The following is an 18,587-nucleotide window of genomic DNA, read 5'->3' as shown; positions in this document are numbered from 1 at the left end:
TTACTGGATAGCACTTCGAACATCAACGGCTATCACCACGAATGCATCGATCAACCTGAAGCTCCAATCGGCCCTTCTTTTGTCGCTGCCTTTTCTTTGTCACCGGTAATTTAGAGATTTACCTCAGTATCTTTCAGTTCGCCTTGACCTGAATCCTGAACGATAACGGCTTTCGCAAAATGGGGCTCACATTCGCATTAAATTGTTGTGGGCTCCCACTGGGCAAAATGCCAGCAAAATCTTAGTTCGGACTTGTTCCGCGAATGTTTTTCAATGTTGTGACCACTGGTCCCTATTTATTGACGAATGGAGCACCATTGCACCATTGCACAGTACACATTATCATTCCTGTTCGCGCATCACTGTTCTGGTGTGTTTTGAACTACGCAACAGCTTGCCTTCCATGTTCATAAAACATTGCTTAGCTTTTACGTGCTGAATGTTTGGCCTTTTTCAATGTTTTTTTTAGCCCCGTGTGGCACACCTGTGATCGCTCCAATTTCGCTAGGACTTTTTTCGGTTACCACTCGCCACCTCCGTGGTACCTGTAAAACACATCATTGCTAAACACGGAGAACTGCGTATCGAGCACATCCTATTGCCCACAAGTTCATAGCTCTAGTCCCAGGCAACCACAACTGAGCTGACAAATAACATACCACTACCCCATTCTGTAATAAATCCCATATTCCATCATCGAAGCGTCACGGTCCTTGTCGTCTCATGAATTATCTAACAGGTAGGATGTGCAGATCCCTAAAACAGACGTCAGCGTGCTGCAGATGTGGGAACATCACCAGTTGGTCATGGTTCTTGGGTCTCTTGCATTACAGCTGTGAGCGCTTCTGATTGCTCGAAAACGTCTTCAGTTACATCAGCCACCTTCGTAACACCTGCAAATAAAAACAGAGTTGTAAGCACCGGCACCGTCTATGGCGCGCATCTTGTCACATGCCAAGCTACCGTTTAAGTCCTAGGAAGCCTACAACTAAAGAGCCTATGTAGCCCATCGCATGTCGCTAGTCACCACAGACTATGGAGCTTACCTCACGATTGAATGGCCAGCTCCTAATCCCATGCGTGACCCACCACAGAGCGCCTTGGTTAGCTCACATGGTCCTCCGATATGGTTTATCACAAAGCTTTCTGGTCAGCTTCCCTGTGGTCCCGTATAAAGCGTCACCAAAAAGTACCCTGGCCAGCCCCCTTCCAGTCCCCCACCACGGCCTAGTGCCCAGGCCAATGGCCAACTCCTCAACACTCCTGTGCACATCTCACCGCAGTCACATGGCCAGCTAAACGCTACCACTCCACTCTTGTTTATAAATCACCACCGAGTGGCATGGATCGATCACCCCCGGTCCTGCACCTAGCTCACTTCACAGCTGACGGCCACTTCCTCTCATGGTTCTAACATAGCTCATCGCCATTGCACCTGTGGCTCCCACGAGCTCCATATACCCAAAGTTCCACAGTCGGCTCCAGCCATGTGCTATAGTCCCCCGCAGAGTCCCATGGCTAACTCCCTCCTATCTCTGTGCTATAGATTACCAAAGTTTTATGGCCAACTCCCCTCCACCGCTGTGCTACAGCTCATCGCAGATCTACATAGTCAGCTCCCTCCAGTGATGTGCTAAAACTCATGACAGATTCTTATGGCCAGTTCTCCTCTAGTCCTTTGCTACGCATCATTACAGAGCTCATAGCCAGCACCCCTCCAGTCCAGTGCCTTAGCTCATTACAGAGTCCCGTGATGAGCTCTCCTCCAATACTATGCTATAGCTTACCGCAGAGTCCCATGGCCTGTTGGAGCTCGCTGTGCAGCATCTGCAGCGCCAGCCGGGCGCCGCGCTGTCCGTCGTACGCCAGGCCCCAGAGCAGCGGCCGGCCCACGAACACCATGCGCGCGCCCAGCGCCAACGCCTTGAGCGCGTCGGTGCCGCGCCGCACGCCGCCGTCCATGAAGACGGGACAGCGGTGACCGACGGCGGCCACCATCGGGCCCAGCGCGTCCACCGTCGCCAGGCTGCCGTCCAGCTGGCGGCCGCCGTGGTTGGAGACGATGACGCCGCTGGCGCCGCGGTCGGCGGCGGCGGCGGCGTCCTCTGGCGTCATCACGCCCTTGACGAGCACCGGCAGCTGAGTGACGCTGCACAGCCAGCTGAGGTCGTCCCACGTTACCGACAAGTCGAACAAGGCCTCCACGTACTCATTGTCTCCCCGATGGCATGCCTTGTCGACGTCCGATGTAAAGTTGCCCAATCTGAGAGATCCAGCAAATCGTCATAGGACATGCAACAGCACTCAGTCAAGCATCAATGCGGACCTTTTCGCTGATCACTGTCAGGTCGTCCTTCAGTATGCGTGTTCATGAAGTTATGCTTGGATGGCGGTGGTGGAAAAAGTGGGCTTTTTAACACTGAACAATGATGATTTTTTGCGTTGTTCGTCGTATGATGTGAAGGTCAGCCTTTGGTACACGGCGCTGCCATCTACTTAGTTACGTGAAGGAAATTTCTCCGCCTTTGACAATGTCCTCTCATTTATTCCATTCCAAGCTCCGCATTCGCAACTGTTTAAACGTCATTTATTACCTGAGGTGTGGAGGCCTCTGAAATCCGTTCCTGGCATCGGCCAGCCTTTTACCGAACACCTGAGCGTCCACGGTGAGCACGATGGCCGAGAAGCCGGCCTGCTCCGCCCGCTGAACCATCTTCACTGTCGTCGACCTGGACGGAGGAATACTTTTACACGACCCCTCCTGGTTATGCAAAAACGGATGCATTGATCCGTCAGCTATATTTCATTGAAAGCCTATCATGAATCCAATGAAGTGGTGTTGCATTGTATCGTTGTCAAGGCATGGTCCAGTCAGTGTAGTCAGTCAGCCAGTAATCTGCCTGACACCAACAAACCTATCTTTAAAGATGTGCAGCTGGCACCACTTGATGGCACGTGGCGCTGCGTCTGCCACCTCCTCTATGCTCTTGTTTGACCCGCTGCTCAGGACGAACACAGCCCCCATCTCCTCCGCCGCTGAAGAGCAACGGAATGTGAACAAGGAATCCAATCAACAGTCCTGCCGTTTGATAGCAGCTTAAATCTTTCTACGGGCTCCTCCGCATGGTGGCACGATACGTGCAACGATTCATTCATTGGCTTCGACAACATATGCCTTTATCGCATGAACATTAGATCCTAATATGCTGTGAAACACTAGCAAGGTTAATTTCAAAGCAAGTCGATCATATTGCGTAGAGACGAAGGAAAACCGCTTCGTCAAAAGCACGACAGCGCAGCAACCCAGTTTCCTAACCGATTATTCCTACATTGGTTGCTTCCGATTTCTTAAGTTGGCGCAAGTAACGGCAGGGCCACCCTTTATTCTCACGAAACATGTGCTCAAGGCACCAGATGTTGGATCTTCCGTGCTTGGGTCAGCACGTGCTCTGACCGGGAAGTTTGCTGGTGCCCTGGACATGTGGCACTGGTACCTCCGACTTGACGACAGTGGGCCAGCGTCACGTACCTCTGGCGGTCGCGCACTCGCCCTCGGGATGCGCCATCGCCTGCATGGCAGTCGGTGCCACGCCGATGGGCATGCTGACCTCTTGACCCAGTACCGTGTGGGTCAGGTCAATGGTGGAGATGTCCACCATGCAGCGTGGACGCAGGCGGTACCTGCGGAACACCGCAGTGTTATCCTCGATCGATATGATTTGTTGTTTATGGGTTAAACCAACTTTACGGATTTTCCAGCTCTGTAGCGAAATTCAGGCATGTTAATCAAGTTGATGGTCGACATTTCATGTCTAGAGTTTTGGTGATCCTATTCTGAGACCTCGCTATGCCGACGGACCATGTCCATAGAAAAAAACCTTATAACTGATTCCACATGTCATTGGAATGACATTACCTAGATTCATGTTCTCGTGCGGGATGTGTGATATCACATTCGGACGATCACTGTTAGTGATCCATTTCTGAGTCTCATCCCGACTTTTACCATTGAACGCTGTTAGTGGTCCATTTCTGAGTCCCATCGGGGCTCTTACCGTTGGAACGCGGCCTCGTTGTCCCTCAGCGTCTGCTCTCCGTCAGCCCCGCTGTTGTAGTAGCCCAGGGCCTTCTTGTCCAGACGGGCCAGTGCCGCCTGCTTAAGGTCATCAATGCAGACCACGCGAGACATGACTGCGGCAAAGCCAACAGGTAACACCAATTTCTTTGTCTGTGCGTTCCGATTCATTGGAGATGGACTCAGGAAACGTATACACATTATTTCAGAGACGCAACCCATTTGCCATTGACTTTTATATCATAGCAAAAGTCAGATTTGAACCACACGGTCGCATCATGAGTTTGCTGTTTGTACTCAAAAGATGATGGTTTGTCCACTGTACCCGCGATTTCTCTTTTTTCATGGTTTCTAGTAATTCTCCGATATCATCCAACCACGCTCAAATTAGCAAAACAAATGGATGCCGATCACCTGGTCTCAGCATCAGCAGAACGCCGACACTCAGGTTCCCGTCCAGCGTCCATGCATTGCGATATCAGCAGTCGGCACCTTCCATCTCGATCCGCGGATTTAAGTTATCTCGCCGGATTCCCCTGGTCGATCAAGGGCTCCGTTTTTTTTCGTAGGTATGCATTTCAGCAGAGAGGTGCCATGGTGTTGACATCAAGGCCTCCGTTGGTCATCTGTGTTTTAAGCCGGGCACCCCGAAAAGGGTCTTGATATGGAGCCATCTAGAGACTCATCGGACATCTTCCTCGGATTCCCCGTTTTGAAATTCCCGGAAATCCAGGTTCAAAACCAACAGCCCATGAGGGTTTCCGGGCCCACGGGAAGAGGTCTCTTTCGGGGCTCCACGCGATTTCCAGTCATGCTCTGAGTTTCCAGCGAGCCCCTGAGCAGCCAGAGTTGCCGTTGCCGGAGTATATATCAGTTGCCGGAGTGTTCGTGCTCCCATCGAGGTCCATGACGTAGTCAAAGGGCCCGCCTGACGCGAGCTACCGGTGACATCGCTGTGCCGTTTCCATTTGCATTAGGTAAATGGGCCCCTGGTGTTTGACCGAGGCCCTTTACCCGTGTCATACAAAGAAAGCACGCGCCAGGACCAGTCCGTAATAGGACGCGCCTCGGGTTACGGCCCCCAGTCATCCTGAGGCGACCGACCCTCGCTCAGCCGACGAGTTGGAGAAAATGTCAGCCAAACCTGTTGCACAATCCGATGCCGTTCCAACACAGCGACAAAGGCGGCCGGCGGCGCCGCCCACACATTCATCGTTGCAAGATGAATAACCACGACTAGCACGCAACATAATGGTTTTCAGGTGGGCGCCCCACCCCTGCGCCATCTCACGTACATCCCGAGCAACCAGAAGGCGGTTCTCTCGCCAATGTCTTCTACGAACCCGTGCGCAGGATGTACGCGTCAGTGATCCAACAGTGGGCACGTGAGGATCTGTATGAACTGCGAGCCTATCCGATGCCATATAACCAGTGTCTTCTCATCAGCCTCTGGCGCAATATCACCAGCTACGAACTCTGGCGAGCATGGGAACCATGAATTGTTCCAGGGATTGGTGCAGGAGGTGTTCTTAATGACATTCGAAGGTCCTTGTCCGCACGACCGGGATTGGTTATTATGACTCCTGGTCAACCCGTCGGGGCTCTTTGAGCACATTAATCGGGTTTATTATCTTTAGTTTCCAAGAACCCTTAGACTGTTTGGGATCGACGTGGAAGCACTTTATCCATGTGCCAGTTATTACTACTAGGTGATCCATCATTGACTGTTGAGACCATTCTTCCCTGCGCATGACTCATTCTGGTCTGTATATATGTTATTCAGGCCCGTAGAGCCCACTATCGCCTTAAGTGTTCATCATCCTAGATTGGTTGCACCTAGATGGGTCACACAGGTTGTAGAGGGCCCATTCTGGAATGTAGATAATTATTTATCATCACGGAGCGACAAGTCAGCCTGGAGATGGTACATTTTTCCTTGTAGAGGATCCATTGTGATCTGTAGAAGGTCTATTACCCACTGAAGAGACTCCATTCTGGCATGTAAAGGGACCCCAGGGGTGAAAAAGCTTCCGATTTACCGGATATGATTGGTGAAAAAAGGAAACTTTTACCAGCCAAATGCTGACAGAATTGCTAAATTGGAAACAAATTACAATAGACCAGGGCTGTGAGCTGTCTTTGGTTGTGTTCATGTTGTGAAATGCTGGCTGTCCGGAAAATGTAACAAGTTATTAGTTTTTGCTTTAAAGGGAATGCTTCACATTCCCAGATATTGAAGTAACCACCATCAGTAATCATCAATAATCATGTACGTCAAGGAAGAAAAAAACCGTTCCAGACAACACAATATATCTGATAAACATGCGCCCAGAAATAATGTTCTTTGATTACGAATGGATTGAGAGGCACTAGACGGCCGTTATATTTGGCGATTGTGCTCACGAACGCCAGGCATGAACGATCCGTCCATTACATTTTGCTTGGTCTAGACCACCGCATGACTTATTAACTGGCATGATTTTAATGACGTTTTTATGACTTCATGACTGCCAAGGCGACCTTTAAGCACTTCCCCAACCTACTCTCCTACATCTTTGTGGCCTTTCAGCTAAACCGGGGTGATTTTTTAACAGAGGGCTTTAGGTCTTAAAAAGGGCATGACCATGAGTTGTATCAAGAGAAAAATGTCTGCTCCAGTTCAAAGCCGCATGGAAATGTGGAGCACTCACTGTGAGGCACTGTGCGGCTTTTCCAAGGATCTCCCAAAGAAAGCGTCCTTAGTAATACGGTTAAAAACCCCTGCCAGTCTAGGAAGCTTGTTGTTTGTGGATACCCGAACAGTAGCTGTCGGGTTCCACGGGGGAATTTGGAGCAGTACGTGTGAAGGATTTATCCGGGCCTTTCTGCCGCTGAGAGGAACAGCGGCTCTGAGAAAAAAGTGCCAAGAAATGCTGGTGCAGGCCTCTCACGCCCATGCCGCACCTCAGACTTAGCGTCCCAACCAGAAGACAGACGTGAGATAAAACGCTATTTTTTGTCATCGTATTGTATATCGAACTAAATGACGGTGGGTGAGGAGTTCAAAAATTTCGTTTGCATCTGCTGATACCAATGTTGCATGGGTTTCGCACTAATCAATTGGGAGCACGATGGGAAGCGCGGGTTCTGTGCCATTGACGGTTACGCAAAGATAATGAAGGTTGCCAATGCTTCCAGTAGCCTTTCTCACAAAGAGTTGTTACAGATAGTTTGTGTTTGTAAGTTGTAATTTATAATTTACAAACTACAACTTACAACTGTTTCACAGAACTAGCGCGGGTTGAAGAATTGTAGCCGTAAAACTCTGCGCCGTGCGTAATTTGTCGCCGCCAATCACCGGCCTTGCCAAGGACCCATAATGAGTACGACTGGCCGACTTTTTAGCACCCCATATGCCCAACGTTGACGTGACGTCATTGGAGTCTCAGCGAGAGCCGCGCGCAGGACCGTGCGATGCAGATTACGATCTGGACGTTTGCGTTTCCGTTGGTCACAGCTGCACTGCATGCCAAATTTGCTGGGAAAAGCCACCCTTTCTTCCTTCCGTCCCTAAAAATACCTTGCGTAATTAAACGATTAGTTCGGCGCAAATTCAGTAAACCTGACCTAAATTACATCGCCCATACTGAGCGGAACGTAGCTGTCAATGCATGCAGTCAGGCTCACGTAGTCGGGCCCGCCGTTCTCGCTGTCCCCGCTTCTTCCAGCGCTGGTTTCTGTGTCACTCGTGTGCACGTGCCCAGGGTCGCACCCGTAATCCTGGTGGAGGGCCCTGGTGACACAGGGCTTTATGGAAGGCCCTTGGTGAAAGTGTCTAAGTTTTGAGCGGGCACCAAAGTTTCTTTTCTTTCGTTTCTGTTTTTATCCACTTCTTCCGACGGGCGTTTTAATGAAGGGGCCATGGAAAGGACACTGGCACCACATAGTTGTTTCGCTCAGGCGTCGCCGTCAGTGAAACACTGGGGGCCACAAAAAACTTATGGTGTAACATTCTGGTGACACGGGTGCCGGGCCTCATGATCGATTCAGAGGCCCTCTGAGGAAACACTGGTCTTCTTTATGACGCTGGGCGTCCTCTGACGGGAGCAGTTAGTGCGACTCGGAGTAGAGGCTTTCAGTGACGCGCAATAATTTCTTGCAGGTACAGGGACCTACTAAATGACACAGGGAACACTTTTAACAAAATCAGGCCCCTAGCCAAAACGGAGCAAGGTCGTTTGTTGGTCGTTGTGCCCAATGTCCGACACATAACCATTCCACTGTGTCAATCAATTCGGGCCCTATTACTGTCCTATTTCCTATCTCCTTTTATTGTCGGGGGCCCCAACAATGTAAGAGGTCCGCTGATATTCCAGGTCACGTCACTGCTCCTTTCTAGCAAACGGGCCCGCTGCCGACTTGGATTCCCTTTCTGACGCAGAATTCTTCGTCAGGCGCTGTGGCTCCATGATAAGACAAAGTGGCCCTTTTTCATCTGTGCTTAGCTTGCCTCCGCGCCTACTTGTCATTAGTTCGTACCAACAGCAGGTGCACAACCGAGATTTTCTTGAGAGGGTGGGAGCATACCTCGGCGAAAACGCCTCACGCTAATTTTATTTTTTTTGAGAGCGCTGTGGTAAAGATGAAGACCTGTGGGCAGAATGGAGCGCCCCTTGACTGTGCTCCTCCCAAACAATCAAACAGCAGCGGCAGCAGGGTTTGAAGACCACGATATTGTAGGCAGGAGTCGGTTCGTTACCTTTGTGAGCTTGTGAGGGCCCTTGTTTGACACCCGTCTACCATATTTGGTTGCCCCTCCCCCTTCACAAAACTTTTGACCCCAATGCTACAAAATCTCCGGAAAATAAAAATATCACAGGGACGTTCTTCAGCCCTGACCTGCGGTTGATGACCGTTCTACTAAAATGAAGGACTTTCGCGTGCGACTAACTTGAAAAACTACGGTACATTAACGTCAAGTGGCCTAAGAGCCGGTAAAGATGTCTTTAGGGCGAGGTTAGGCTAACAGTTCCTCACAAGAGCGTAATGCCGCTGAATGATTTGTTCGTGGGGGAGTGCGGAAAATGGCTCACCCTATCACAAAATATGCATTTCACCTGGGTCCTGGGCTTATCCCCAACCACTTAGAAAAGGTGACGCCCCTGCTTGCAGCATAATAGAAACACTAACCGAACTAGTACTACCTTGCTTGATACTCCTAATCAAAGTTTGAAGGACTATTAATTGCCTTGCCTCCGATCACTCTGAATGCTGCATCTACCCTACGTTTCCGCTACGCCACGGCGGATGGAGACGCCACGGCAGCGGTAGGGGCCAATGACACAGGGCACCAGTGACGTCATTACCCTGTGCTGAGTCGCACGGGATTCCACTAACAGGAAATCCAATGATGCCCCCCCCCCCCTCCAGTGTTTCACCCACCAGCTGACATTGCTAATGTCCGACGAGTGCAGAAAAAAAACAAATTATGATATGGATTATCATCAATACCACGGTTTGTAAACAAAAACAAAAGAAATGTATCGGAAGTGTCAAGGAACAGAACATTAGGTTCCCCAATAACAGCAATCAAGTACATTTAGCATTATATTCACCGTGCGTCTTACAGTTTTAAGCAGAAGTAAACACACAGAATATTGGCACCGTCATGGCAACTAGCGAAACAGTGACTTAGTGAACCAGCATAATACTAGCGTTCTGTTACCATGATAGACACCTATATTCTACACACAGACATGGGATTCATGCATCGTTCACACCTGGCGATAGCTGTCTCTGTTTGGCGTCAAGGTGTATGTCGTCGCATGCCCGCAGTTTGGTAGGATGGGTATACATGCTTTCGCTTGCAGGAGTAGAAACTGCACTTGAAATCAAGACATTTCATAATCTATTAGTACAGCCATTCCAACCTGGCAGTGACTTAGATGCCAGTAGGCCTACTCACGGAAAATAATCACCATCGTATCAATACCCTCCCACCCCCTCAGCGCGCGAGCACAAGACAACGCAGGATTTCGATCGGATCGGTACGGCTGCCAAGGTCACTTATAGTGGTGGTAACAGCGCAAAGGAATGAATTTGCTGCACGCATGGTTGCACCATACGCGCCATACTTGGGCCATACGCGGAGTTAGAGATGATTAAATCCATCAACACCATCACTGGGTTGCTTCCTCTGAGCGCTGCGTTCTGCGAGCATGTTTGTCCTTCCACTTCCTCTGAGTTCTTGTTTATTTTGCCCCGGGGGATTCTTGCAAGCCTCCTTCTTCTGCGAGCTTTGCGTCCACAATCCATTTTCGCTAGTGGCATTGCCTTAAGCTTACGATCACCTATTCTACAACGGGGTAGGCCATCGTTGATTTGTAGTTGTACTTTGTACTTTTAATGTTACAAATGCACCGCGGCTGGAAAATCAGCTGGCCTTTATGAAACATACCAGGGTAAGATTGTAGAAATTATCGAGGGATTTGTCAATTTTTGTGTGTGGTTTTGTAGGTTTGTAATTTGTACTTGTTGTTTGTAGGTTTCTGCTTTATGAAGCACATTTTTACAACCACACATACTAATTAACAAACTACAATACAAATTTACAAAAAACTGCCTTTGTGAGAAGGACTACAGGTGGTTTTATGATAGTGTAACAAAACCAAAAGTGATATTGTTTTTAGGTGCTTGCAGAACAATGTTATCCCTAAATGTAGGGCTAATTAGTCTCATGGGGGGGGGGGGCGGGGCAAAACTCTGAACAATTTTTGTTAAAGATATATAAGGAATGAAAAATGAGACCAAAAAAAAAATCGCTTAATAGGAGAAATAATACTCCCCCCGCCTCAACTGAATAGAAAACCATGTGCGTGTAGGTTGGTTATGTTAGGTATGCCTTTATCTTATAATTTTATTAGTTAAGTCTCAACCACCGTGCATCTTTGATGGCCAGAAAACGACGCTTTGGTGCAAATGAACCCCCGAAACGAGATGTTTGGTGGTTATTCCGCATTACATTTCAGTTGTCTTTGTGTTTTTGGCACGGTGCTTTTAAAATATAAAAAGAGCCGCTGTCGGTTGTGGAGGGTCCATTCTAGCCATGTAACATACATGTAGCATCTAAGAGCCATCTAGCGTGCAGAGGGCCTATTTTGACCTTAGGAATGCTTTTGACTGCGGAGAGTCCATGGTGACCTGCAGAGGCCCCATTCTAGTCTGTAGAGTGCCTATTATGGTTTGTAAAGAGGCCACTCTGGCCCGTAGAAGGTCCATTGTGACCTGCAGAGATTTGATTCTAACCTGCAGTGGGTCCATTCTAAGCTTTAGAAGTCCATTACTGACTATGGAGAAACTATTTTGTCCTGCAAAAAGCCAATTTCGAATCTTGAGGGGTCATTCTGACCTGAAGAGGCCCCATTAATGATTGCAAAATGCCTATTTTGACTTATAAGAAATTCACCTTCTAATGTAACAGGCCCCATTTGACATCGTTTTTTTATCTCCCCAACTTAAGTATAGTTTCCGCGCCCCTCCCCTTAAAGAAAAAGTTCCACCATTGAAAATATCGAACTGATCATCAGATGCGATGAAATAAGGTCATATTTTAGCAACAGGAAAAGACAATACGGACCACACAATCATATTATCGTTGCAGCTTCGTAATATTCACCCGAGGCTGAGCATGCAAACCTCATCATGGGACCTAGTTCGAACATCATTTTTAAGCTAGGCACGTCCAGGTTGTTCAAGGCAGTGTTCATGGTGACCGATACGCAGTAAGCAGTTTGATATTTTACTGAGTCTGTCCGAACCTTTCTCACTCTTGAGGATGAGCGTGGCGCGAAACATTGAGTACCGTTAAAATAATCATTATTTGGCACTGCAATGTCGTTTGATCACTATCTCGTGGTATGTTCAAAGTGGTGAACTCACCATAATAACTTTTAACACTGAGTGTTATTAACACTGCTATCAAATTATTTATGGTGCTCATTTAATCGGTGTAAATGCTGAACACGGCGTGACGTGACAGCGATGCCAACTGTACGTGACAACGATGCAAACACCGAGTGTTTTTAACACTACTATCACATTTTTATTGTGCTCATTTATTGGGTGTAAATGCTGAACATGCTGTGACATGACATCGATGCCAACTGTAACCATGCCTGATAACAACTGACGGGCCTGTAACTGGCGGGATTACGAACGATAACGCAGGACACTTCTGTGTACATAACACGGAAACGAATGAAAAAGGAGATAGCACAGTTAGAATTCAACACCTGAACCTAGGAGTCTTCGACGTCGCTGTATCACATTTTTACAGAGTTGTAGAATGCGACACATGCGAACCACGGGGTAGACCACAGATCTGCATGAAGATGTGGGATTTCCTGTATATACATGGTGTGTCCCAAGTGCCCTCGCCTGCAGCGTTTCGGTGTATAAATTCACCACTGGTTGGGCGACTGTCAGACGGAGTGCGCCCCGACGGCCGCAGCGCGATGCACTGTAGAGCACCTCGCTGTTCTGCAGCTTTGTTTACACTTAGCGCCGTCTTGTTTGTGGCTCTATCACGTGCGGCGCCAGTGGCGGTTTATGATCCGGTGCACCCAGGCACAGGGACATGTTGCCGCGGAGGCCTAGCAACTGAACTGGATCGACCAGACTTGAACTGGATCGAGGGCCGAGGATCGAGGACCAAAGATCGAGAGGAGTGGTAACCACCTAGATCAAGGTGAGCGGGGTTGTTTGATGCACACAAGGAGAAGAGGTGACGTGTAACATGTTGAGTGTGCGCTGTAACTCAATAATATATGTTCCGAAGTGTCTGCACTGCTGCGACGCCTAGACGGACATATGCGTTTCGTGTGTTGCAGAGATCATGAGCGCGTTCGTGCCTAAACACGTTTTCGGGTGGGGGTCAATTGGACCCGCCGAAGGTTATTCCGGATTTAACTTCGAAGGCCACAGCGTAGCCGCGCCAAATCGTGCTTAGCTGCAGGCAATTAAATAACGGAGCGTTGGGCACCAAAAATTTTAATACACCTTGTAAGGTCGCTGCTCTAGGGCAGATCTAATTCAAGCCATGGTTCAGCGAAGACAGTTTACAGCGAATTGTTAAATCTAATGCAACAATGGGGGTGTTAGACGAAGCCATGCAAATCTGACATAGTTTCCTACGCAACACCAAAATTTAATTAGCCTTCAAAGATTAACTTATTCTTACAAATATTTTATTTTGACTTAGATTCACTTTAGAATGGCTGACCTTGTCAACACCAGCAAAGCGATCATTATGCACGTCCGATTGATATCGATGAAAATTGCATCTGAAAAATCACTTTGAAGTGCATTTCAGAACGTAAAGAAGAAATAGTTAACAATTTTGAGCAGTCGTTCACCGATCACATATCGCGGTCAGCTGTGCTTTGTCCCAGTCCGCGTGTTGCCATGTGACATATTGGTAAAACATTCGCAGACTGACTTAACATATGAATGAGTTTGCATGACAATAAGATTAGATGCGTAAAGAACATCCTTTAATGCAAGACAGGCATCATAATAATAGTGATGCGCCTTGGTACCTGGTGTACCAATGATAAACTGAGTCCGCATTTCTCTGGTCAGTACTCTCTTTGAGGGGGGGGGGGATGGGAGTCAGATTACCATTGGGGAGACCGGCTCAGGACAGGACAAGTGTATAAACTGACCTCCTGCATGACGCACAAGGGCGAATAAGGCCACGCAAATCACTACTTTAGAATGAGTTTAAGCGTAAAACAAACGACGCATGATTGTTTTGTTTTCTAAACAAAAAGAAGTATTTGGTAAAGGCCGTGTAGGACATACCGTAATCAGGGGCGATATTATCTAATAATGCATTAAGGGAAATATTTTAAGCGGTCCCCAAACCCAGCTCGCCGACACTGGGGCTGACATTGCCAATTTGTCAGCGACCATTGAAGGTCGCCAACTCTTCCAGGTGGTTTTATGATAGCGCAACAAAACCAAAAGTGATATTGTTTTCAGGTGCTTGTAGAACAACGTTATCTTTAAATGTAGGGATAAGGGGATGCAGTTTTGCAAAATAATTAGGCGTGAGGGACGGTGGGTTGCAGGAAGAAAATGACTGAGCGTGCGTTGAAAATGCACTAAGAAATGTTTTTCCCTGATTTGGCAGACTTTCCGTTTCAGAGTCGGAAGCAGAGGTGTAGTTTTTCAAAAGTGGTCTGGGGGGAGGGCCAAAACCGTGAACAATTTGTATTATAGAAAAATAAGGAATTGAAAATGAGAGCAAAAAAAACATCGCTTAATAGGAGAAACAATACTCCCCTGCCCCGCTTCAACTGAATAGACAACCATAAGCGTCTGGGCTGGTTAGGTTAGGTACGCCTTTGTCTTATGATTTTTTTAGTTAAGTCTCAACCATCATGCATCTTTGATGGCCAGATAACGATGCTTTGGTACAAATGGAGTCCCGAAACGAGAGATTTGGTGGCTATGCCGCATTACATTTCAGTTGTTTTTGTGTTTGTCATTCAGTGCTTTTAAAATTATCCTGCGTCCGTTGCTGAAATGTTTGGCTCCAGATGACGATTCAGACGGTTCCAAATTTCGTCGGTGACAGGAAAGTCACTTTTCACCGCAGAGGGCCCATTCAGGCTTGAGTAGTGTCCATTATTGACTGCAGAATGCCCATTATGACTTGTGGAAGAGCCGTTGTTGGCTGTGGAGGGTCTATTCTAGCCATGTAACATGCGTGTAGTATCTAGAGAGCCATCTAGCATAAAAAGGGCCTAATTTGACCATATAAGTGCCTTCGACTGCGGAGAGTCCATGGTGACCTGCAGAGGCCCCATTCTAGTCTGTAGAGCGCCTATTATGGCTTGTAAAGGTTACATTCCGGCCCGTAGAGGGCCCATTGTGATCTGCAGAGGTTTTACTCTAAGCTGCATTGGGTTCATTCTAACCTTTAGAAGTCCATTACTGACTATGGAGAAACTATTTTGTCCTGCATAGAGCCCATTCTGACTCTGGAGAGGCCATTCTGACCTGTGGAGGCCCCATTCATTATTGTAAAAGGCCTATTTGCACTTTTAGAAGGTTCACCTTCTAATCTTACAGGTCCTGTTTTGGCATCCAGTTTTTTGCCCTCCCCAACTTGAGCATGGTTTCCGCGCCCCTCCCCTTAAAGGGTAAGTTCCACCATTGAAAATATCGAACTGAGCATCAGATATGATGAAATAAGCTCATATTTTAGAAAGAGGTAAAGACAATATGGACCGCATAATCTTATCATCGGTGCATTTTCGTAACATTCACTCGAGGCTGAGCATGCAAACTTCATCATGGGGCAGTATTTCGAACAGCATTTTTAGGCAGGGAGCTAGAATTGCTTTTGAACTGGGGTGGGAGTGACAAATTCCATCGCAAAAAGACTATGCGGGAGTGAAAAAATAAATTTAAAAAAGATGGAACTTATGAGCTCGTGACTGATGCTTCAGCAGCAAAGACATCCATTTCAAGTTGGCATGAACGTAATATCAGGAACCTGGCAAAACCATTTGGTTTTTTAACATCTTAGGCCTTGAAAGTGAAACAGAATACATTAACACGCTCTCGGGCGGGGGGTGCGGGGGGGGGGGGGCAAAATGATCCCCGAGGGCTTTTCCCGGGGGTGTCTGAACAGCACGGCGTAGCCGCGCCAAATTTTGCACAGCTGTAGAAAATTGCATAGCGGATCGTTTGAAATACACATTTTAGATGTACTTTGTAAGGTTGTTAGCCTGTGACAGGTCAAAGTCAGCCCATGGTTGCCGCGAAGGTAATTTCTAGGGAATACGTTGACCTAAGGTAAGGTATGATGGTCAGACCAAGGTCAATACCAACCTGATTTATTACTCTAGGGCATGCTGTATATGATAGTTTCTGGTGCTCATTTCGAATTTATTGACAGCAGGAAGTGCATGATACATCTTCAATTGACTTCTTAGAGGTCAGAACAGGCCATTGACCTAAGATGACCCGGGTCGAACGTTTTGTTTTATGAACATACTGCCTAGTGTAATCTTAGTCGCTTATTCAAATGCAAAACGCATATCAGTCTTGTATCATTTTGGTCACCATGACCTTCAAAGGATCAAATAAGGTCAATGACCTCAAATGGGCTTGTGAACTTTTCCTTAGAGACAGTTGTCTAGGTTCTGGGGCGCTTTGGAGACAACCTTGAATTTGACCTTGTTTGGCCTTATTTGGCCTGAAGGCCATGACCTAGGAAGCTAAAACCATAACCTAAGTGAGTTCACGTATAGGTCAAGACACGCTGTAAATTTGGTGTCTCTAGCTTTCTTAATTCCCGAGATCTCAGAGGGGGGCTGTCAAACTGCCCCCTCCCCCACACCTGAGCGAAGGGTGTCTAGCCGGCCAACCGAGAGCGTGTTAAAACATAGTAATTTCATGACAGTATCTTGAGCATAACAAACTATCAACACCAATAATTTGAGGCTGCACTTTTCAGTTCCCTTCCACAGCACTTTTAAAACAAAACAGAGCAAAGGAGTTCAATAACAAAATAACAAGACAATTAAACAAGTAAAAAAACAACTCAAGGGAAAAACTTTGGACTCCTACACATCAGCCCATCACCAAGTCAAACACAATAGACATACTTCTGGCTTCTGTTAAGATATCAGGGAAAACAAACATTTTGTCACTGTTTCTTACAAAATACCAATGCTTATTTCCATGAAAGCAGCCCATGACTAGCCTAAAGAAGCCTTACATCGTCTCATCCTGTATAACCTGTTGGTATCACAGCAGCAGTCGTGAGTTACTGATTCTTGCACAACTCCTATTGCCACTTGCCATGTACTTGACCAACTTAACCTAATTTGGAGTAGCCCATATGATGAACATCATCTCAACTCACTGATCTGTTGATAGCAGCACTTGTGATAAAAACACGATATTGAAAGCTAGTTTTTGGCCGGTTCCAACTTGAGTTGTGTGACGTCTTGAGTTGTCTTGAGTTGTCTAAGGAGAACTGCCTGTGTTGAGTTGTCTTATTGGCAGCTTTTAACGTTGGAACGCATGCGGGATATTGGGGGCTCGGATGCCTTATGTTTCTTTGACGGCTTTTAGTGACAGTGTCTACACAAACTGAGTAGGTTTTCTGTCTGAAGTGTCTTATTTTTCCAGTTAATATTTTGCTGAGTCTGTGGGAACCTTTCTCACTCTTGAGGCTGAGCGCGGCGCGAAACATTGAGTACCGTTAAGATAGTCACTATTTAGCACTGCAATGTCGTTTTATCACTACCTCCTGGTATGTTGAAAGTCGTTAACGCACCAAAATAGCCTTTAACACTGGCCGTCATTAATCTTACTATCAAATAATTCATTGTACTCTTTTAATCGGTGTAAATGCTAAACACGGTGTGACGTGACAACGATGTCAACTGTACGTGACAACGATGCAAACTCTGATTGTTATTAACACTTCCATCAAATTATTCATTGTGCTCATTTGTTTGGTGTAAATGCTCGACATGGTGTGACGTGATAACGATGCTTACCGTAATCACGTCGGATAACAACTGACGGGCATAGTAACTGGTGGGATTACGAATGATAGCGCAGGACAGTTCTGAGCACATAACACGGAAACGAAAGGAAAGGAGAGCACAGTTAGAATTCAACACCTGAACCTAACAGCCCTCATCGTTACTGTCTCACATTTTGCAGAGTTGTAGAACGCGACGCATGCGAACCACTGGATAGACCACTGTTTTGCATGAAGATGTGGGCTTGTTTCCTGTAAATATATGGTGTGTCCCAAGTGCCCTCACCTGCAGCGTCTCGGTGTATAAATTCACCACTGGTTGGAGGACGGTCAGATGGAGTATGCCCATATGGCCGCAACGGGATGCACTGTAGAGCATCCTCGCTGTTCTGCAGCTTTGCTTACATTCAGCGCCGTCTTGTTTGTGGCTCTATGACGAGCGGCACCAGTGGCGGTTTATGATCCGGTGCACCCCGGGCACAGGGACATGTGGTCACGGAGGCCTAGCAACTGAACTGGATCGACCAGACTTGAACTGGATCGAGGGCCGAGGATCGAGGACCAAAGATCAAGAGGAGTGGTAACCACCTAGATCAAGGTGAGCGGGGTTGTTTGATGCACACAAGGAGAAGACGTGACGTGTAACACGTTGAGTGTGCGGTGTAACTCAAGAATATATGTTCCGAAGTGTCTGCGCCGCTGCGGCGCCAAGACGGATACATGCGTTTCGTGTGTTGCAGACCAGGGGCGTGCTCGTGCCTAAACACGCTTTCGGTTTGCGGATCTATTTGACCTGCTGAAAGTTATTCCGGAATTAGTCTTGAAGACCACGGCGTAGCCGTGCCAAGTCGTGCTTGGCTGTAGGCAATTAAATAGCAGATCGTTTGGCACCCAAAAATTTCAGTGTAAATTGTAAGGTCGCTGGCCTAGGGCAGGTCTAAGCCAAGCCATGGTTCAGCGAAG

At 47.5% G+C, this 18,587-nt stretch overlaps 1 protein-coding gene across 2 annotated transcripts; it reads right to left on the bottom strand.

Annotated features, from left to right (window-relative positions):
• Positions 1-288: 288 nt before the first annotated feature.
• On the bottom strand, positions 289-17,986 carry LOC119110737 (peroxisomal (S)-2-hydroxy-acid oxidase GLO3). Of its 2 annotated transcripts, XM_037234660.1 has the most exons (7): positions 17,911-17,986; positions 4,056-4,191; positions 3,530-3,681; positions 2,916-3,036; positions 2,595-2,729; positions 1,788-2,263; positions 289-893 (listed from the first exon to the last, which is right to left on the bottom strand). In XM_037234660.1, exons 2-7 carry the CDS (start codon positions 4,187-4,189, stop codon positions 805-807), a joined length of 1,107 nt encoding a protein of 368 aa, XP_037090555.1. In that variant the 5' UTR covers positions 4,190-4,191; positions 17,911-17,986; the 3' UTR covers positions 289-804. The 2 variants fall into 2 exon arrangements, with proteins under 2 accessions (XP_037090555.1, XP_037090554.1); XM_037234659.1 differs by lacking the exon at positions 17,911-17,986 and having other exon boundaries at positions 4,056-6,284.
• Positions 17,987-18,587: the final 601 nt, after the last annotated feature.

This window comes from Pollicipes pollicipes, unplaced genomic scaffold (genome assembly GCF_011947565.3).
Source record: "Pollicipes pollicipes isolate AB1234 unplaced genomic scaffold, Ppol_2.1 Scaffold_7231;HRSCAF=8579_pilon_pilon_pilon, whole genome shotgun sequence".
Classification (NCBI taxonomy): domain Eukaryota; kingdom Metazoa; phylum Arthropoda; class Thecostraca; order Pollicipedomorpha; family Pollicipedidae; genus Pollicipes; species Pollicipes pollicipes.
Note: the sequence above shows the minus strand (reverse complement) of the source record. Positions and strands in the feature narration are given on the sequence as shown.